The sequence below is a fragment of the Meleagris gallopavo genome, chromosome 2, assembly GCF_000146605.3.
Source record: "Meleagris gallopavo isolate NT-WF06-2002-E0010 breed Aviagen turkey brand Nicholas breeding stock chromosome 2, Turkey_5.1, whole genome shotgun sequence".
NCBI classification, from domain to species: domain Eukaryota; kingdom Metazoa; phylum Chordata; class Aves; order Galliformes; family Phasianidae; genus Meleagris; species Meleagris gallopavo.
In genome coordinates this window covers 104,483,212-104,505,184 of record NC_015012.2, presented here as the reverse complement: position 1 = coordinate 104,505,184, position 21,973 = coordinate 104,483,212, and the positions used below count along the sequence as shown (strand labels likewise).

The 21,973-nt window shown below is 51.1% G+C and overlaps 1 protein-coding gene across 2 annotated transcripts; it reads right to left on the bottom strand.

The window, feature by feature from the left end:
- Nucleotides 1-4,899: 4,899 nt before the first annotated feature.
- On the bottom strand, nt 4,900-12,045 carry LOC104910023. 2 transcript variants are annotated; one of them, XM_019613377.2, is made up of 5 exons: nt 11,830-12,045; nt 10,274-10,368; nt 10,095-10,152; nt 9,478-9,529; nt 4,900-7,288 (listed from the first exon to the last, which is right to left on the bottom strand). In XM_019613377.2, exons 1-5 carry the CDS (start codon nt 12,028-12,030, stop codon nt 6,831-6,833), a joined length of 864 nt encoding a protein of 287 aa, XP_019468922.1. In that variant the 5' UTR covers nt 12,031-12,045; the 3' UTR covers nt 4,900-6,830. The 2 variants fall into 2 exon arrangements, with proteins under 2 accessions (XP_019468922.1, XP_010706376.2); XM_010708074.3 differs by having other exon boundaries at nt 10,104-10,152.
- Between the last annotated feature and the right edge of the window lie 9,928 nt (nt 12,046-21,973).

The window sequence follows — 21,973 nt, the reverse complement described above, 5'->3', positions numbered from 1 at the left end:
TGTTCTGTCAGGGGGCGTGGTGTGGGGCCTTCGGGGCCTGGCCTAAGGGAGCTCGGTGAGCCCCTTACGGGGAAGGAAGGCCGATATCGCTTTTCGCTTCCTACAGAAGTAGGGCGGCCCGGAGCGGCAGGTGGTGCCAGGCCCGGCCCGGCGAAGAGCGTGCACGGGCGCGTCTGTGTGCAGAGACATGGCTTCAGCACGGCGTTCAACCCGTCCTGCTTTTAACGCGGCGTTTGAAGCGCCATAAAGGAGCGAGTAACGAATGCGCTGATCAGCTGTCAGTCCCAAATCCTGCAGAATTCCTCCATACCGTCAGAACCTCTTGCCTTCGGGTGTTGTTTGCATCTCCCTCCAGCTTGGCTGCTGCTGGCTTCACTAATTCCTCATTTAGCGACGGAGTGTGGGGTGGAGTTGGGTTAAAACTGCTGGAACTAAACTAAATGGGGTGGGCTGGAGCTCAGCCTGAGTGAGAAGTAGCAGGACCCCGACCCTGACAATCCAAACCCCCATCTAAGGGTTTCCATGGCGTTTAATAGTGAGATGAAGAAAAAAGGAGAGAAAGAAGGAATAAAGAAAATAAGAAGAAAGGAAGGATAATGCAGAAAGAAAAGAAAGGGAGAATGAAAAGAAGAAAAGCGTTGTATTCCATGAACAGGAATGAGAAGAGCAGCTCTTAGACAAAGAGCAATGAGAAATAGGAAGGAAGGAATAAAGTAAAAGAGGGGATGAAAGAAATGAAGAAGCGTATTCCATAGCTAATAATGAGATGAAGGAAGCAATGAGAAAGAAGAAGGAAGGAAGGAAGGAATAAAGAAGAAAGAGTAAGAAAAGGGAGATTAAAGAAAGAAATGAAGAAAGGTGTGGTATTCCATGGAGTTTAGTAATGAGACGAATGAATGAGAGGGAGGAAGGATGGAAGAAATAAGAAGGGAAGACAGAAAGAAAGGAGAGAATAAAAGAAAGAAATGAAGAAATGTGTGGTATTCCATAGCATTTAGTAATGAGATGAAGGAAACAATGAGAGAAAGGAAGGAGAAACAGAATAAGAAGGGAAGACAGAAAGAAAGAAAGGAGAGGGTGAAAGAAAAAGAAAGAAAGAAATGAAGAAATGCATGGTATTCCATAGAGTTTAGTGATGAGGTGAAGGAAACAGAAAGAGGAAGAAAGGCAGGAAGGAATAAAAAAAAAAAGGAAGGACAGAAGGAAAGGGGAGGATGAAATAAAGAATGAAAGAAAGAAATGAAGAGAGGTGTAATGCTCCATAGCAGTTAATAATGCGATGAGGGCAGCTTTAGAAATCATGCATTGAAATCATTTTGTGCAGGTTGAAGCTTTTCTGTGGTTAATGGCCCACTTTCAACCTGAAGAGTACCAGCGTATCATGCTTAATAGGGCTAATGTACCCCATGTCCATTAATTAGTCAAATAGTCCCAATTTGAACCCTTTTCATTTGCTTGGTCTCTGCAACATCCCGCCCTGTCTGGTTCACCCACAGCTGATGTGCTACGTGAAAAAGTTGCTTCATCTTGTTTGCTTTGGGATTTCTTTGGTGTCCCCAGCTCTTGTCCTACCTGTATGCTGTATGATTATTCTTTAGCCTCCCTTGGAATATCCATGACTCAGGAGCTCTTTATCATGCCTGCCCCACCGAGCACGTAGTTTGCAAAGTGTCCTTGGCTTTTTTGTCTTCCCTGGTGCAGAAGCTGTCTTCTCTGATTTCCTCAGTGACCCTTCCCTGCAACCTGACTGGTTTTACGTACGCTTTTGGAGACGGAGCGGACGGAACTGCATCAGTCATCAAATCTGGTGCAACATAGATTTATGCAGCAACATCATCATGTTTTGGTTTCCCTTCCTTTCAGAATAGCTGCCAGCATTTGATTTGGCTGCTGCTGAGCGCTAAACTGATCTTCTCACAGAGATCAACAATAACCCCAGGCCTCTTTTCCTGAGAGGTAATAGCTGATGGTGGCCCTGCATGTGGCAGGGGGTTGGAGCTTCATGATCCTTGAGGTCCCTTCCAACCCTGGCCATTCTGTGATTCTGTAACTTTATACGTGTGATTAGTATAATCTTTCCAAGATGTTCCTCGTTGACATGAAATCCCACCTGCCATTGTATCTTTTCATTGTGCTGTGCTGTGAGATCTTCCCCTGGTTTCGGGCACAGTTATTTGGGGTAATTTTGTCCTTCCTGTGAACATTGTGACGTCACCGCTTACTCTTTGTTCAGAGCTTGTAACAGCGTTAAACAAGTGATTGTCCAGTCCTGATCCTGACCCATCTGCTAACATCTTTCCTTGGGGAGTAGCAGTGAAACTGCTTATCCTGTTCAGGTTTGTTTGCTTGTTATTTTCTAATGAACCAGTTACCTATGAGGCTTCCTTCCCCATCCCACAAAAACTTGGCATCTTGGACAGGGAATCTTGGTAAATCTCCATGAACCCATAAGTGAAAGATTCCAGTTGAAGGTATTTTGTGATGCTTTAGCCTGTTTCGTATAAGTAGAACTATGCCAGATTCTGTTTTCCTGGCTTTATGGCATTCCCTAGCACAGTGTTCTCATGTTGTGTTGTATGCAGTGTGAGCAACGTACTCAATTTTTTAATTATTGTGCAACATTTTAAAACAGAGGGGGGGGGGGAACAAAAACACAGTGGAGAGAAAATTCCAATACGTAGAGCTGTGTCCACAGGATGATCATTAGTTACAGCTTTAATTTCAGTTAATATTAGATGTTAGCTTGAGTCTAGCAGTGCTTAGCAGTTGAATAAGCTTGCCTTGGTTTTACCCACCCACTGCTCTGCCTAGCGTTGTGCTTTGGCCGCTGTCCCTCAACCTCAAGAGATTATTCATTTCTGAGTACACAAGCTCAGGATAAACTGCTTAACTGACATTTTGGGTCTATTAATATCGTTCATTTTGTTTTGGTACGAGATGAATCAGAGCCACGCCACCAAGACCAAATTAACCAAATAAACTGGAGGGTTTTTTGCCAAATTTTCCTATGTGTCATTGACATGAAAAAGGAGCAACACGTACCGAGATCTGAGCAATTCCAGAGCGTGAAAATCCAGATCCCAGTCTGAAAGTGACTCTTGTTCTTGCAGTCTTGTTGCAAACGTTTGGAATGTGCTGTTTTTCAACTCCTCAACTCATAGGATCGAGTAATATCGGGAAGGAATATGGGAAGAAGAAAATTATGTGAATTTATAGCTGCCCATGCCGTTGAACAAGAGCATGATATTTTCCTGAAAGGCATCCTCCATGGTCCTTTCTCCAGTCCAGGCTTCCATCTGGACTTCCCGAGGTGTTGCACTGTCTTGTGCAGCACTACTGACCCTCCTTGTGCTCACCCTCGTTCCTATCATGAGCCGAGAACAGCAGAAGAACCAAAGTCCTCGAGACTTGAGGTGCAGGTGTTCCTCTGTGTCATCTCTTGCCAGGGCAGTCTGGCCACGGGATCCATGCTCTGACCCACGGGATCCATGCTCTGACCCACGGGATCCATGCTCTGACCCACGGGATCCATGCTCTGGCCCAGCTTTTGGGGTGTATCATCCTAAAGGAACTCTGAGCTCATCGGTGCTGTGATGTTGGCCATTTTAGTGGTGAGGCCGGAGCCTCTGTGCTGGGATGTGGTGTCCATTTTAGATGACCATCGTCTCAAAATGAATGTGGTGTGGGGTGTGGTGTCCATTTTCGATAGCCGTCACCTCAAAATGGTCTCATGCAGCGCCTGCATCTCAAATGATCCCAAGAATCTGGACAGTGCTCTCAGTCACATGGTCTGATTTTCCAGGAGTTGGACTCAATGATCCTTATGGATCCCTTCCAACTCGAGCCATTCTGTGATTCTATGGATGGGATTTAGGAGGATTTTCTTATTTTGCAGTGTATTGGTCACGGAGGCAGCAATAACATTACTGAATTTAACAGCTCTAAGGTCTTGAGCACCACTGATCAAATCTAGCTGCATCCTGGAAGTTGTCCACAGCTGGTGCCAGCCCTGCCCCTGGGAGCCACCAAAGGGAGAGGATTTTGTCTGGTTATCTTCCATTTCCCTCAGCAGAGGCACAGTGCAGCTGGCACAGCTCTCCCAGCCGACGCAGCTCACGTTAAAAAGCTCGATTTTGTCTTCTCATGGGAGGAGGAAAATGTTTGGAAATGCGATGCCAGGGCTCCCCGATAGCCTGAAAAACCAGCAGGGTCAAGCAGAAGCCATCGAGCGTGTCTGTGGTTGCACAAGCTGCTTGGCGCTCAGTGTGCTCACAGTTCTGGCTTTGGCATGCCCTGCTCCTGACTTTTATACGCATGGGGCTGACGTGATGCAGATTTAACTGTTACTGCCCAGGCCACGTAACGGCAAAGCCCCCAGGCCAGCTGCTCTGCTGCTCTGTTCCTCCAATGTTGCAATCCCGTCGTTGAGAATTCAGCTGGAGAGAGGTGACACGTTGTGGCGTGCTTTGTATGCCATTGGCATCGTGGGACAGAGCCAGAGCTGGGCACAGGAGTGGATCTGGGCAGCTCCTCTGTGTGCTGGGCTGGCACACTGCTCTGTAGGTGCAGGTTGCTGTGCCATGCACCCGGCTCCTTCAGGCACACGCAGCTGAGCCTCCCCCTCCCTGCAGCCCAAGCAGGGAGAAGCCAAGAGAGGAAGAGACACTCACGAGGTTTCCTTTTCTGCTCTTTGCCTCCTTATGCTTTTTTTTTTTTTTTAATAAACTCTGGCCTGTTTGCTTTTCTTTTTTCCCCTCCCTTCCTTCTCCTTGCTCATTTTTAACTCTTTGCTTCCATTCCCATAGAATCATAGAACCTGAGTTGAAAAGGACCACAATGATCAAGTTTAACCCCCCTGCTATGTGCAGAGTCACCAAGACCAGGCTGCCCAGAGCCACATCCAGCCTGGCCTTGAATGCCTCCAGGGATGGGGCATCCACAACCTCCTTGGGCAACCTGGTCCAGTGTGAAAGCTCTGCTCTTTCCTTTGCAGCGCTAGCACAGCTTCAGCAAGCTCCAAGTCTTCTCCAGGAACCTTGCTTTTTTGTACCTTGCTTGTTCTTGCATCTCATCTTGGCTTATTTTGGGAGCTGAGAGGATCCAAGCTATTGAAATGTGGAACTCCAAGCTTGCACCCAATGGGCACAAGCTGGAGCTTCTCTTTGGAGCTCTGTGTCTGGGTGGACAGCCCAGCATGGTCTTACTTGGAGAATATGATGGGGATGGTTGGCTGTGTGGAGAAGCTCCTTCACGTGCAAAAGCTCTCTTGGGTGTGGTGCATGAGGAAAATGGTGATCCACGTGGGCTGGGTGGAGAGGAAGATGGCAGAGGTCTATGAAATTGTGGGTGCTTGGTGCTGGTGAGTTTTCTTTCTCTATAAGGGTGAAGAAGCGAGAGTGCTTTGCAGCAGCTGAAATCCCAGCCAAGCCTTTCTTGTCCAAGCCTTGTGGAGCTGGAAGACTCTTCTGGAGGATGTTAGCAAGTCTCCTTACCCATATCTCCTCCCTTCCCAAACTGGCTGGGAGCTCCATGAAGGGCTGTTCACCACCCAGCCAGCCCTAGTTCTTCCCCACCGCTTCATTCAAGATAGAAAATTAATCATTAACCAACTTGTCCTTTGAGCGGCACGCAAAGAAAACCCGTAACACCTGGGGGTAACACCAGCCAAGGCACAGCCCTGCAGCCTGCTTGCTTTTGCTAGGGAGCCACTCCAGGATCTGACACTGCCCTATCACTGCCTGGGTTGCATCTCTCAGGCAGCAATTTTGGGAATTCTTGTGAATATTCCCCAAACAGCCCACCTTTGGACTCCCCTCCAAGCCTAATGTGAGCTTATAGGGGGATAACTGTGTAGGAAGGCAGATGGTTATAGAGAGAGGTGTACATGGAGGCAGATGAACATGCAGTAAGGCAGTGAGCATGTAGAATGCAGGTGTGTTGAGGAAGGTAGACCTTCCTAAATGCATATAGGAGGCAGATGGCTGTCTGAGGTGGTGAATGAGCGTATAGGAAGGCAGGTGAGCGTATAGGACAGCAGGTGAGCAACGCCATCGTGTGCACTGGAAGTGATTATCTAACAGCTGAAAATGGGGCCGTGCCCGTATGTTATTGGGGAGCACTCAGCACATGGACACTTCTGGACCCTGCAGCACTGGGATTTCCCCCAGCACTGCCCCGCAGTGGCTGAGAGCACCTCCGGGAACATTAAGAAGTGCTGAGCAGAGGGCTGAGTAACATCCCTGATTTCCCCTGGCTCTGAGAGCTCCCCAGATCTTGCACTGAAATGAGTCACCCCATGCAGCATGCCGCCAGCCATCGACACATGAGAACAGAAACGTCCCCAGCTCCTGCGCCAGGAGTCACGTCAAAGGCGTATTCTTCTTCTAAGTTTTGGTTTTTTTTTCCTTTAAAGCAAAATCTCTTTCTGCTCCATCTGACTCAGCCCCAGCAAAGCCACTGCTTGAGGCAGAGCAAAGCCCAGCCTGGTGACACGGGGAATTATGCTGTGTCCCCATGGGATGCAGCTTGGTATTTTGGGGGGAAAGCTCTGGGATGCCATGATCTGAGAAGACCCTGAGTTGCTCATACTCCATCAGTGCAGGGTGAGCACCAAGCTGGTCCCAGGGCTGCAGGTGTGTGGGGACATCCCAGCAGCACACTCAGAACTCAAAGCCAGTGTCTGAGAGCGGTGTCCCGATGCTCCCCGAGCTCCAGCAGCTCAGGGTCGTGCCCTGGGGAGCTGTTCCATGCCCTCAGCCCTCTGGGCCAGAACCTTTCCCTAGCACCCAGCTTTTTCCCAGTGTCCAATCCTGAGATCCCTCCATCCCATCCTACAGGATGTCGAAGCGCTTCTCTGGCAGTGCTGGAGCTGCCTCTTCCTCGGGCTCGATGCTGTTGGGTACGGTGTGCTGTGGTGCCCGGGACACTTTGCAGATGCGAGCATACACAGGTATGGGGCTGCCTGGGCTGCACGGCTCCTCTTGCACAACAAAGCGCTGCACCGGGTCCCCATCGTCCCCACTGTCCAAATCGTCCCTATAGGGCTTCTCCAGCCCAGCACTGAGCTTCTGGGATTTGTAGCGGATGCTTTCATAGATGGGCCCCTGGGCATCCTGCACTGTGTCCACTGCGGGCTCTGCGGTGTCACCGGGCAGCAGCGGGAGCTGCCGGTGACGCAGGAAGTCTGGGGTCCTCGGGGAGGATTTAGGGGATGTGTTGGGGTGTGGTGACCCAGAGATGTCCGTGTTCCCCTCACTGGTGATGTCTGTCCTGCTGCAAGGTGATGCACCTGCAGGGAAGGAGAGGGAGAGGCTGAGGCAGGGGAGATGCTTAGGGGCACCCCCTAATTTCAGTGCAAGGTAGCAATGAGAAAATGTTCTTAAATGAGAGTTTTGGTGCGTTTCCTCCTGCCTGCCAGTTCTATCCCTTCTCTTTGGTTTTTGCAAGAAATTCAACAGAAAGCAAAGGAAAACCCCATGCATCCTGTGCTCCCCGCCTTCCCTTGCTGCTCAAATATTTATTTAAGGAGGAGGTTCTGCCCCATGCGCAGGATCTGTCAACAGCAGGAGATGGCAGAGCGGGTGCCGAGCCGGTTTGTTCACCTCCAAGATGAGGGAGGCTCTGGAATAGGTTTCCTTCTGCATTGTGAGTGTTCCTCTTCCTGTTGTAAAGCTGCAGGGACGTGGTGCTGTGGGACTTGGGGTGCAGGTTGGGTGCAGGACCACGGGCAGGAAGTTGTGGGGTTGGATCCTGGCCAGAGCCATGGTCTCCTTGCTGCCCTCCATGTGTGTCCTGAAACCCCTGCCCCTCCCAGTGTGAGCATCCCAACAGGACCCAGCATCAACACCCCAATGGGATTTCAATGGAGATTCTCCCAAAGTGAACATCTCAGTGTGAGCACACCAACGGGAGCATCCCAGCATGAGCACCCAGTGGACGTGCTCCAGTTGTGAATATCTCAAGGTGAGCACACCAATGGGAGTGTCCCAATGTGGGAATGCCAGTTTAAGCATCCCAAAGTGGGCACCCCAACGTGAGTATTCTAATGCAATCATCCATATGTGATCATCCCAACCTGAGCACCCCAAAGTGAGCAGTCCAGTGTGGGCATCCTAATGTGAACACCCTAAGAGAAACATCTCAAGCTGATCACTCCAACACAAATATCCTAAAATGGGCACCCGAACCTGAGCACCCGAGTGCAAACATCCCCATGTGAGCATCCCAAAGTGAGCATCCCAATGCAAGTATCCCAGTGAGTACCTCAACCTGAGCACTCTAAAGTGAACATCCCGACTTGAGCACCCCGAAGTAGACACCCCAATGTGAGCATCCCAATGCAAGTGTCCTGACCTGAACGCTCCAGTGTGGGAACCCCAAAGTTGGCACCCCAATGTGAGTATCCCAGTGCAAGCATCCCAAAGTGAGCACCACAACACTGAGCATTCCAAAGTGGACATCCCATCATGGGTACTCGAAAGTGGGCACCCCAATATAAGCATCCCACTACAAGCGTCTCCACATGAGCACCCCAACCTGAGCACCCCAAAACGAGTGCTCCACTGTGGGCATCCCCATGTGAGCACCCTAACACAAACATCTCAAATTGATCACCCTAACACAAAGATCCCAAAGTGAACATCCCAACCTGAGCATCCAAATATGGGCACCCCAACGTGGGTAGCACAGTGCAAGCATTCCCAAGTAAGCATCCCAAGTGGGCATCCCAACTTGAACATCCCAGTGCAAGCATTCCCATGTGAGCATCCCAAACGGGCGTCCCAATCTGAGCATCCCAATGCAAACATCCCAAGTGTGAGCACCCTAAAACGGACATCCCGAAGTGAGAACCATCACATGCACATCCCAAAGTGGAGACCCCAATGTGAGCATCCCAATGCAATCATCCCCACTTGAGCACGCCAGAACGGGCGCTCCAGGCTGAGCATCCCCATGCGAGCACCTTAACACAAACATCTCAAGCCGATCACCCCAACGCAGAGACCCCAAAGTGAGCATCCCAACCTGAGCACCCCAAGGTGGGCACTCCAAAGTGTGCAGCAGCTCAAAGTCCCGCAGAGCCGCGGCTCCTCCCAGTCCTCTGAGCGAGCAAATCATTAACCGCGCCGGCAGCACCGCGCCACGGACCTTCGGACTGCGCTGGCACAGCGCGCACACACGCGTGCAACGCACACTTGTGTCTGTGCACGCGTATTTGCACGCCCGCGGGCAAGTGTGCAAATGCAATGGCCGCGCGCGCACGGAGGGTCGCACGTAAGCGCGTGCACGTGCACATTGGCACGCGCGTGTTGCACACTTAGGCGTGTGCGACGGTTTACTCGTGAGCAGCACCCGTGCAGGTGGGTGTGCGTGGGGCAGTAGGAGCACGAACAGTAGCAGGAGAGGGGGGTAGCGGGACGCCACCGCCGCCTGTCCCCATCGCTGTCCCCGTCTCTCTGTCCCCCGCCCCGTCCCTACCTCCCAGCAGCGCTCCTTCCCCATCTCTGCAGTCCGGTCCCGACAGCGTCACCTGCAGCAGAAACGAAGAGACGCTCGTGCACCCGCCCCAAACTCTTGTGCAACACTCGCGCACTCCCACACGGCTCATCCCTGCCCCCCATTGCGTCTCATTGCCCCCCCTCGCCCCCAGCCCCGCAGATATCCTCTCCGGCCTTTAGGGCGCGCTGGGCTCAGTGCCTCTCAACCCCACGCGAGATCCTCCCCACTCCCCCCCAAGGCTGTCCCGCGTCCCCTGATGTTTGGGTTTGTTATTTTTTGGGGGGGGATTCGGGGCCGTTCCCGCTGCCGACGCTGGGGGGCTGTCCAAGCCCGTGCGACAGCGCTGTCCCCAAAGAGCGACGCGGCGACATCCGACAACGTCTCGTTTTGGGTGAAGAAAGGATTCGGTCATAGGGGATGGGGGATGGAGGGGTGCACAGCCCCTTTGTCCCCTTGTCCGGCTGTCCCCCGCAGGGACGGGTTGTTACGGGTATGCAACAGTGGGGACCGACTGTTACTGAGATGGGGACATTAGCAGTGGGCACACGGGGACAAAAAGGGGATGGGGACACAGAGCAGAGCCCCCCCGGCCGCACCGCTCTCACCAGCCCGGAGTTCCCTGCGGTGCTCTGGGTGGAGAAGCGTCCGCTCGCCCTGTAGAAAGGGAATGGTGACAGAGATGTCCCCATGGCCACCCTTTGGCTGAGCCAAAAAGCATGGCACGACCCCCACGGCGTGCTGCGTCCTCACAAATCCCCCACGTGAGGGCACATACCTGGGGCAGAAGGCACAGAGGAACAGCAATAGCAGGAACCCAACGGGTGCAGCAGCAGCCAAACCCCACGGCAGCACCGGGGCCATCGATGGGAGCTGGTGGGGACGGGCACATGTCAGCTGGGTGCAGGGATGACCTCACTCTGCTTCCAGGAAGCTTTTCCCACACAGATTCCATAGGAATTCCCATCCCTTGTTCCAACCAGGGCTACGCATCACTGTCCCCCCACAGCTCAGCCCACAGAGGATTTGGTGTGATAGCAGTGTGGGCAGGGCCCTATGCCCAGCGTTGGCACCCATGGGCCGTGGTGCCTGCGGGCTGCAGGAAGCCGTGCCCCATCCCAGGCCTGGATTGCTGGCATAGCTGTGCCGTGACACAGCGCTGTCACACCCCATGGCGCCCAGCTCACCTCACAGCTTTTGCTCTTACTCAAACACCCGTGTTTGGTGGCTGCTCTCCCCGCTATGGCAATGAGGAGGGTAGGTGAAAAAGGGGCTGGGGGCGAGGGGCTGCATCCCACTGTATCCCTAGTTAATCCTTTCTGCATCCCTGCTACATCCCCGCTGTATTCCACTGCATTCCTGCTACATCCCTATTACATCCCTGCTGCATTCCGCTGCATCCCTCTTGCAGCCCTAGTGCATCCCAAGTGCATTCCCACTGCATCCCTGCTGCATCCTCCCTGAAACCTTGCTCCGTCCCCTCTGCATCCCCACTGCATTCCTACTGCACCCCTATTGCATTCCCACTGCATTCTGCTGCATATCTACTGTATCCCACTGCATTTTCACTGCATCCCCACTGCATCCCTGCTTCATATCTCCTGTATCCCACTGCATCCCTCTGCAGCCATCCTGCATCCCTGCTGTGCCCCTGTTGCATCCCTCCTGCATCTCCATTGAAACCTTGCTCCGTCCCACTGCATCCCCACTGCATCCCTCTTGCATCCCTATGGGACACTTCTGAACCCACCCAGGCAGCCCCCCTCCAAGAAACACATTTCCACCCTCCTCCCCCAAACCTCAGCTCTGTCTCCCACCAGACCCCTGCCCAACACTGACTGGGGGCCAGTTGGGCTCCGCACAGGAAAGTTTCAGGGTGGGAACCCTGCAAAGAGAGCCAGGAGCTGCCCAACAGGCTGAGCCTGCTCTGCTGGCTCTGTGTCACCCTGCCCGGTGCTGGCACCCTATTGTGCCCCCCCATGTCCAGAGCTCCCTGCCTGCACTGTGGGGCTGTTAGGGGTGAGTTGTCCCCAGTGTGGGTGCCCTCACCCCAGGGAGCTGGGTTCAGTGTGGTAATTGGTCATAGCCTGGAAGGATTTTTGTTCTAAAACCCTAAAACAAGTACAGTCAAGTACTTGTTCCTATTGGATGCTCCAGAAGAGCACAGGGGTATTTTCAGACATTCCCCATCCGTCCAAGCCCACCCTGCCTCAGTTTCCCCATCTGTACACTGACACCATCCTCAATGTACCCATGTTCCCCACAGCTCAGCCTCAAGGCCCAGGACCTCCCATACCCCTCTCTGTACCCCTCCCCAGGCTCAGAGACACTCACCCAGGTGCTGCTGGACCCCTGGGTGCTGCCGGCTGCTGCTCCACTCAACTTTGGCCGGGAGCAGTGGGTGGCACCCGTCACACCCCAGCTTCCTGCTGCTGGCTCACACAGCCCCATGGAGCTCTGCCCTGGGCATGCGGGGAAACCCTGAGCCCCAACAGCACCAAAACCAGCAACCTGGGGGGGGTCCTGAACACCCATGGGGGGTCCTAACAGCCATGGGGGGTCCTGCAGCCCAGGGGAGATCCTGCAGCCCTAGGAGGGGTCTTGTGCCCCCAGACCCAATGCTATGGGACCCCCTTGGGGAGCTGCTGGGAAGGGCTAAGCCAGGATCAGAGCCTCCAGGAGTAGTGCTGGATCCCACCTTATCCAGGATCCACAGCCATCCAGGATTCCCTCTGTCCTGCACTCTCTCTGTCTACAATCCCCAGCCATCCTCCAACCTAGATCCCCTCCATCCTGGATCCCCTCTACCCAAGATCTCTTCCATCCTGGATCACCCTCCATCCCAAATCCTGTCCATCCTGGATCTCCTTCATCCGTGATACTCCTCCATTCCAGATCTCCTCCATCCTGGATCTTCCTCCATCCCAGATTGCTGCTCTCCCAGATCACCCTCTGTCCTAAATCCACTCCATTCCAGATCCCCATTTGCAGTTCCAGGTGGGAGCAGCTCAGCCCTGAGCCTCCAGAAGAGCTGTCCCTGCTCTGTGCTATTAAGATAAATTCCTCCTGTGACAAGCTCATCTCTGCATTGTCACTCCATTAGGATCCAGACACTGAAGCACATAAAGAGCTGTTCAATGATGTTGGAAGCGAAAAAAAAATCATTTAATTACAAACTTCCCCCAACATGGCTGTGTTTTCTGCTGCACCGCTCAGATCCATGACCCCAAACCAGGGAGCATCAGTGCTATTTGGAAAATTGGAGCAATTTGCTCAGAATGCAATAGATACTGAAGCTGAAATCTGAAAAAGACACTTCCCTTCCCTTCCCTTCCCTTCCCTTCCCTTCCCTTCCCTTCCCTTCTTATCCTCTCCCCATCCCCTCCCCTCACCTTTCCCATGCCAATACATGGGCACAGCCATGGCAAAGCTGACTCCCAAGAGGCAATAAATTCACAGCGCTCAGCACTGTTCCCAGTAGCATTCCCCCAGGAATATTTTGTTCATCACGAGCCCACTCGAAAGGTGCCCACATGTTCTGCAGAGGGCAGCACGACATCGGTGTTGGACAATCACATCATTCTCAGTGCCATTTCTGGGTGCAAATCTGTGTTTTTCAGCCAAGTGCTCAATGGGCGATCCCCCTGTCAGTGCAGACTGCCAAATCGCTTTACAAAAGGTCTTCGTGAAATCACAGCTTTTCTGCCTGGTTATGGGGACTGGGACAGGGAGGTGGTGAGGTCACCATTCCTGGAGCTGTTCTAGAATTGTGAGGATGCGGCACCGGGGGATGTGGGCAGTAGGCACAGTGGGTTGGCACTATGGGTGATCTTAGAGGTCTTTTCAAATCTAAATGGTTCTATGATTCTACGATTCCCTTCCCAGGCTGGCAGTGCCTGATGGCAATGCAGCTCTGAGATTTTGGCACAATGAGCCCATGCTGGTATCCTCCAAACCTGGGAGCAGTGGTGGCATTTGACAATTCTGGCCTGCTGCCGTTTGTAATTAAGCCGTATGCCTCCAGCAGTCATTTGTCACCCTATTTTAAGCCTGCTGGAACTGATGTGCCATTCTGACGGTCTTACTTAAAAATTTAATGACTTCTAAAATTTTCCATAAGGCTGAGAAATGTATTCGTCACTCTGCATCACAGCTGCACAGTGCTACCAATGCAATGCCACCTGCAGAGTTGGGTTTGCACCATTTTGGGCTCTTCCTCAGGGATCTCCCACAGCCCCTGGCCGTGGTGCTGGGCACCCTGCTCTGGGGGGCTCTGCTGGGGTAGGAGGGGACCAGAGGGACACAAGGAAGCCTCCAGTCTTAAGCACCCTGGGGCTCTGTGAGCTGGGCACGGTGACGGATGGTCTCACTGGGGCTCCCTTTTCCACCAAAGGTTGGTGATTCCTCAAGGTCCCTTCCCACCTGGACTGCTCTCTGATTCTCTTTACAGCTGTTTCAATGTTGGGAGCAAAACCCACCTAAAAGTCCTAGAAGTGAATGCCCCATCTCTGGAGGTGTTCAAGGCCAGGTTGGATGGAGCCCTGGGCAGCCTGGTCTCGTATTAAATGTGGTGGTTGGTGACCTTGCATGCAGCAGGGGTGGTTGGAGCTTCATGATCCTTGAGGTCCCTTCCAACCATGGTCATACTCAGATTCTATGAATCTATGAATGAAAGCCATTCCCCTCCCATTTGATGAATAGTAAGATCCGACTTTACCATATCTACCAGCAAGAGCACAGCCTTTGAGTAGCATCACGACAGCATCCTCCTCCCATGGATGCCATGCTGCGTGCCAACATCTCCATCCCCCCAACCAGCCCCAGGCTCAGCTCTGTGCTGTTCATGCTGCTCCCACATGTCTCGGTATCTCCAAAGGGGCAGGAACCACGCAGCTGGGTGCCTGCATTGGGACTGCCCTCTGAAATCCTGCCCGGCCATCGGGGCTCCGAGCTGCCTGGCCATCAGCCAGCAAACCACTTAAGTGCGCACTTGGCTTCAAGCATGCAAGCCCTTCCAAACAACCTTAAGTGATTTGCTGGATCCAAAACGAAGTTATTAGCACCTTGCAGCACTAAGCCTCTCCGGTGCATGTCATCAGCTGTCAGTGATGGGTAAACTGGGATTAGGGCGAAACGCTCCCGTTTCTTCTATCATCTCTCCTGAAGGCTTTGCCATGAGCTCCTACGGCACAGGAACAGCAGCCCTTTGCATCTCCTGCTTCTTGGGCTGGCAGGGTGTTTGCGTGCTCATTGAGTTATGTGTACCAATTTTGGATTATGTTTCTTTGGGTTTCTTTTCAAAAGCATTTGTTTAACAGACCCCATTTTATTGGATGCCATATATTGTTAAGGATACTAAGATTTTTGCTCATTTTCTTTGGCCATTTCTGAATGCATTACTGTACAATTCTGTCTCTCTATATAAATATGTATATATATATATATATGTATATATATAATATAGCATATAGACATTTCTCTGTTTCCTTCTTCGTCCAGGTAACAGCGATAGGACAAGAGGTGATGGCCTCAAGTTGCACCAGGGGAAGTTCAAGTTGGAGATTAGGAAACATTTCTTCTCCAAAAGAGCAGTGATGCAGTGGCACAGCTGCCCAGGGAGGTGGTCTGGTCACCATCCATGGAGATGAGAACAGCAGAGATGTGGCACTGAGAGACGTGGTCAGTGAGCATGGTGGGATGGGTTGGGGTTGGACTGGGTGATCTCAGAGATCTTTTCCAACCTGAATGACTCAGTGATTCTACAATTCTTTACACACACATACGTATGCAAACACGCACATGTGCATAAAGTCTTGGCACATTGGTATGAATATGGCAGTTTAAAGCTCCCTTCTGTGTTTTGGTTCTTCATGAGATGCGCACAAGTTCCCCCTTCTTTTTGGCTGCAAATTCAAAGGAACTGGTGGGTTTGGATCCTTCTGCTTTCAAATGCCAAAATTAAAATAATGCTAATACAGCACATTGCTTTCAGACCCTCACCAAACTGGGCACTAAAATGTAGGATATGAAATTTATGACTGATTTGAAGTTGATTAAACAGCATAATAATTTAATGCTCAAAACAAATGGATTTAGGTTACAAAGCATTAAAATGAAACAAGGGGGCTCTCAGAAAATTTCAGTGCTTCTGAGCATTTCAGATCATCCTCCTCCCTGCAGAAACAGCAGACAAGGGAATGCCAAGCCATCAGAGTATCAGTTTTCTTAAAAAATCATTCTCTTCTCTCAGCAGATGTACAAAGCTTCACAGAACTTGGAATGAATTAGGCCACTGAATACTACCAGTTTTGGATAGATTTTTCAGGCCCTTGGCTAAATTATCATAGAATCATAGGATGGCCTGGGTTGAAAAGGACCCCAATGCTCACCCAGTTCCAACCCCCTGCTATGTGCAGGTCACCAACCAGCAGCCCAGGCTGCCCAGAGCCACATCCAGCCTGGCCTTGAATGCCTGCAGGGATGGGGCATCCACAGCCTCCTTGGGCAACCTGTTCCAGTGCCTCACCACCCTCTGGCTGAAAAACTTCCTCCTAAGATCTAACCTAAACCTCTCTTGTCTCAATTTAAAACAATTCCCCCTTGTCCTGTCCACCCTTGTAAACAGCTGGCTCTCCTATAAAGCATACTGGAAGGGATTTCTAGGGTAGAAAGCTTACTTTACCCCATTTGGTGACCATGAGTTCCCCTCTTCCCATTTAAGATCTGCAATATGATGCTGAACAGCTTCCAGGGACAGGAGCACATGAGCCAGGATGCCAGGGAAGCACATGGGCTACATGCAAGGCTCACCAACTTGCCCAATGCCCAATGTCACCCCCAAGAGATGCATTAGGGCACTGCAACCAATGCACATCTCCATGGATGTCAACTGATGTCTACCAAGATCAGCTCGTGGAAAAGGAGCATGGCATGAAGACACCGCTGTTCAGCTAAGATGCCATCACAGCCAGGATTCCACTGTCTCTCTCCTCCTTCTTTCTGGTCAAGCTTCGTGTCATCACAGTGCTGCTTAGCTTTGGCCCAGGATCTTTAAATATTCAACTTAATGCAGTATCAGTGGGAGTGTTAAAGCTCTGTCCATGAGATTGAAGCACACTGTACGTATGCTGGGGTTTATTTGGGGGTATGTAGCTGACAGCTCATCTTCATCTGAGCCCTGGGACAAAGCTTAGCCCTGGAGGTGGCAGCTCCAGTGTCCATCCTCATCATTTCTTCTGGGTTCCACTGTGGTCCCCACCCACACAAGACTTGCTCTTCCCACACCGATCTCTGCAATTTCACACCTTGCCACAGCTCATGGGATTTTGTAGCATTTTGCAGCTTTCCAAAGAAGCCTCACTTCCTACAATGAGGACAAAGGGAAGAGGCAGCCAGCCAAAGGCATGCAGGCTGGGAGAGGGAGAGCAGCTGGAAATCATTATCCCAAGGACTCAAGCAAAGCTGCAGCACTCTGGTGGGGGACGTGTGTCCTGCTGAGTCCCCTGCTGTGTTCAGTTCATGTCTGGTCCCCTGCAGCCAGAACCACGAGGGCCTTTGGAGTGGGACCTGCAGCCCCTATGTGTGGGATCCCATCAGCATCTCCTGGTGCAGATGTGTGGAGGAAAGATGGTGTTGTGAAGCCAAAATGTGTCAAAAGCAGTTTGAAAAGGACAAAGTGGCACCATGCAGGGTGCAAGAGCTTTTTCACAAAGTCCCCCCACTTCCCTGGAACATCACAACTTTTCCCCCTTCCAGCTGTGGTCCCTGGGCTCTGCTGTTTGTTTTCATGCTGCTGCATCCATCCCAGTTACATTTTTAAGCAAAGAAGAGCCATTTTCAATTGACCCACTAATCCCAAATTGCAGGCTTGGCTGGCAGAAGTGTAGTTGTGCCCAAAGGAATTCCTCCCCCCTCTGGAAGGAGGGGATGGATGCTGATCAGAAGCAGGAGGATGGAGAGATGGATTTTGGTATGGAAAAATTGAAAGAAAAATCTTCAGAAAAGACAGACACCAAGAATTAAAGGCCTTGCATGACAGCCTGATGGCTTCCTATGAGATGTTTTCCAGTAGAAAGTGGGATTGCCCATTGCGTGGATCCATTAGGTCAGGACAGAAATTTTGAATCTGTTCTATGTCTGGTCTGCATTGAGGCAATTGGAGCAAAATCCAATAGCCACATACTTACCAATATGGGATTGATACCAATATCCTCTGATGTTGTGCATCTTCAGCCAACCGTGAGGACACTCAGCCTTTGCTGTAGTGTCTGAGAAGTGCTAAACAATGGGAAGACAACTCAACCTCAGGTCAACGTATTTCAGATTGAGTATTAGGAAACATTTCTTCTCCAAAAGAGCAGTGATGCAGTGGCAAAGGCTGCCTAGGTGGTGGAATTGCTGTCCCTGGAGGTGTTCAAGAGCTGAGGAGATGTGGCACTGAGGGCCAGTGGGCAATATTGGATGGTTGGACTAGATGATATTAGAGATCTTTTGCAACACGAATGATTCTATGACCTCAATTTGAAGCAGAACTCCAGACCTGATGTATAAAAGAGCTTAGAGAAAATGCCATCAGTCCCCATCATGCTGAATATAATGATGGGGATGTGCTCCGTATCCATGTGTGCATGGCCAGGAGCAGACACCAGTTCTGCCACCATGTGGGTTTGTGACTCACAGTGCCAAAGTGACATCTCCTGAAGGCTCACTGAGTATTTGAGAGCCGTCACAAAACTGGCCAGGAGTTTTGCCCATCAAATGGCGTATTTAGGCATTTATTTCCTTTTGGAAACTGAAGTGCAGAAAGCAAATGTGCAGCATAGTTAAAGCGAGTCGGAGCTGGCAGGAGAGGGACGTAAAGTGAAAAAGAATGGTTTGGAGACGGAAGAGCGTGCGTGCGAGGAGCCAAGCCGACAGATCTGACAAGACAAGAGCAGATGAATGCACGAAACCCGAGACTCCTAGCGAGTGCAACAGCCCCAAACAATGCAGAATTGTTAAAGCAAAAAGCAAAGAGAGGAAGAAAAAAAAAAGCGACAAATAAATTCTGAGTGGTCAGATTGCTTGCCAAGAGCTTTTTCTCACACGGTGGAATGTAATAAAATAAACTGTTGGCAGAACTCTGCCTGGAGATGATGGCACAGAGAAGATGATGGCACGGAGAGGGGGTGTGAGAAGTGACAGGGCAGGGGACATGGCTCTGAGGCCACCACACTGCTCCGTGTCATCCTCCAAATGGAGCCCAGGAAGCCCCCACGCCAGAGGGCCATTCAGTGCAACCGGGGGCTGCGGTATTGATCTCAAGTGGAAAATATGCAGTGATGTATAGCAGCAGCGCCCGGCCCGCCGGCAGGATGAAGGGGATCTTTCTTACAAAAAGGAACAGCGAGAGCAGCAGCGGGGCGCACAGCCTGCACCCGCTCCCCGATGTCGCACGCGAGCTCGGCTCCGCTCCGTCTGCTCCAGGATAGTGGGAGGAGGAGGAGGAGGAGGGAAGCAGAGCCACCACAGCAGGCTGGTTTTGGGGAGGGATGAGGCACATGTGACCTAATTAGGAACATCTGCCGTATGTGTCCCCATCGGCGGCGCTGGAGCTGGCGTCCCACCCAGCTCCACAACCTCCTGGAGAAGAAGGGAATCCCAAGAGTTTTTGACCTTTCACTGTGAAATCCCTATTTCCAGGCCTTTTTGTAAATAAAAAATGAGGATAGGGAGGGAATTTTTTCTTAGCAGCCACAATGGTGCCTGCTGAGACCCTCAAATGCTGTGCAGGGTGAATGCAGAAAAGATTGGAGTTGTTCAATAGGATATTGTTGTTCAATAGGAGATGATGGTCTGAAGTTGTGCCAGGGAAGATAGGCTATTAAGGAGAATTTCTTCATAATGAGGGTGGTCATTGGAAGAGGCTGTCCAGAGAAGAGGTGAGGTCCCCGTCTCTGTTATGCCTGATCCCTTGAGGTGCTCAGGGCCAGGCTGGATGGGGCCCTGGGCAGAATATGTGGCTGGGGGCAATCAGCTCATAGCAGGAGTTGGGGCTGGGGATCTTTAAGGTCCTTTCCATCCCAACCGTTCTCTGATTCTGTAGTTCTATGATTTCATGATTCTATGATCTTTGGAGATATTTAGTAGATGTGTGGATACGGCACAAAGGAACATGGATTAATGATGGGACTTGGAGTTTAGGTCAGGTCAGTGGTTGAACTCGATGATCTTGAAAGTAGTTTCCAACCTAGATAATTTCATAACTCCATGATTCTACTAGCAGCAGAGAGAGCAGCATCTGTATGGGTGAGCACTGCAGGCTGGGACCTTGCAGACACTACTGGTGGCTCCCATCCATCTGTTCCATCTGTCAGGTGCCTACATCTGGGTGAGTGCTGCTGTGACAGCCACACACATCCGGCCCCATCCAGCTGTGTGACAGCTGAGTGACAGCCAGTGAGAGATGTGCAGAACCATTTATCCCAAGGAGCAAGCCAATGGGAAATGTCTCTTCCTTGGGAATCCCCAGAACCCTCTGGCCGTGATGCTGGGAACCCTGCTCTGGATGGTCCTTCTGTGTCAGGGCATGGACCAGAGGAATCCGAGGCACCTCCAGACCTAAGCACCCTGGAGATTCAGGGATCTGGGATTTGTCAGGACAAATTTCTGAGGAGTGTGGATCCATGGTAGAGCTGGGGCAGGAGGGAGGATGGCACAGAGTGAGAGCGGTTCCAGAATCAAGACGAAATACTGCAAAACCTTCGCTAAAAATGATAATTGCTTTTATGAGAGCTGCCAAGGATCTGTTGGCAAGGGACTGAAAATGAGGCAGAATAAAAGAGGAAAGGGAACAACGCAGTGAAGAAATTAATAGTGGGAGTGGTGTCTTTTCACATTTAATTCTGATTTTAAATTTACTGCTAGGAGCGGCTGTATTTTGAGGGGGATTCATTGATAGTGACACATTACAGTTTTTTCCACTATGCGAAGCTTGAAACCATTTGCCCTTTCCAGATCCTTATGAGAAAGGTAAATAAAATTATCCTCATTTCAACACTGGGTCATGAGGGCCAAGCCTCAGGCTGAGCAGATGAGGGTCTGCAGGGCTCGGCACTGCCTTGCATCATCTGAGAAGCTGCCAGGGTCACTGAGCCACTGTCCCCAGGGCTGGCTGATGCTATGGTGAGGAGCCAGGAGATGAGCTATGGAAATCTGAGCTCCTGCTTCTTGCTGTGAACTGAACTCCCACTGATCACAATGGAAATAGGGATCTCCCAAAGCCCCTGGCCATGGTGCTGGGCACTCTGTTCTGAGTGGCCCTACTGGGGTGAAGGAGACCAGAGGGACCCCAAAGTGGCACAAAGATCTGTGTATAGTAACGCACTGTTCCTTTTATCCTAAAACTTCAGGGAGCAGTCTGAAAGTGAGGGATAAGGAGGACGGGTGACATGGCAGTGCTTGGCTCCTTTCTGTTGTCATGCAGACCTCAGCCTATTTTTTACACCCTAAAGAGATAAAGCCCTCCGTTACCAGGGAAAATGCCCCATAAGGGTTGGTGCAAGGCTGTGCTGTCTGTATCCCCACAGAGGATGGGAAAATCTTTGTATCAGTCTCCTTCATGCAGTCTAGCAGTGCTACAATGTCTGAAATCAGTGGTACCAGGTAGTTCTGCAGGTAACAGGATATTCACTTCGTGGAAGAGGAAATTAAGGAATTTCAATAAAAGCAGCAAAGCTTTTGTTTGAACTTCTGAACCTGTTTCCAGCACCTGTGAGTTGATGGAACCATAGGATCCTGTCATGGTTTGGGTTGGAGGGGACTGTGAAGACCATCCAGTTGATGATGAAGATCCTGTAGTTTCCAGGGAGAGAACCAGCACTTCTGCATGCAAACACATTGGTTTTATGGTTTGCAAGTACCATGTCACCATGCACACACACTAAATAAAGAACAACAACAATCAGGATCACTAACGGAGGGAAAACAGAAAGCCTCACTCTTCTGACCACCAAGTCGCCACGGTTTTGGCAACACTTCTACATTCAGGTGGCAAAGCCATGGGTGCATCTTGGCTGCGTGTACTCACCGAGGAGCTCTGAGGCAAGCCAGGCATTCTGCTGGCTTGTTTCCACTTTGAATTCAGCAACTGGAGAACTATTATTGGATATTTCATACATAGCAGATGGCTCTGCATTTGCTGAATTCTAAATGAAAATCACTAAGCCAGCAAGAAAATAATATTTCATTTTTCACTGCCCTTGGACTCGCTGCGGTCTCCCTGGGAAGAAAGCGGAGCTCCCCCGGGGAGGCAAGGCTCCCCACTTGAGCAGCACTGCAATGGCAAGAACAAAAGGGAGGAGAGAAATAATAAGTATTTCTGGGACGTGAAATGTTAGATTAATTTATCATCTGCATGGGCAGGGCAAGCACTGCATGGCTGCAGAAGCAGCAGCTCTCTGATGTAGGAGATCAAGTACAAAGACAAGAAACAAAGCTT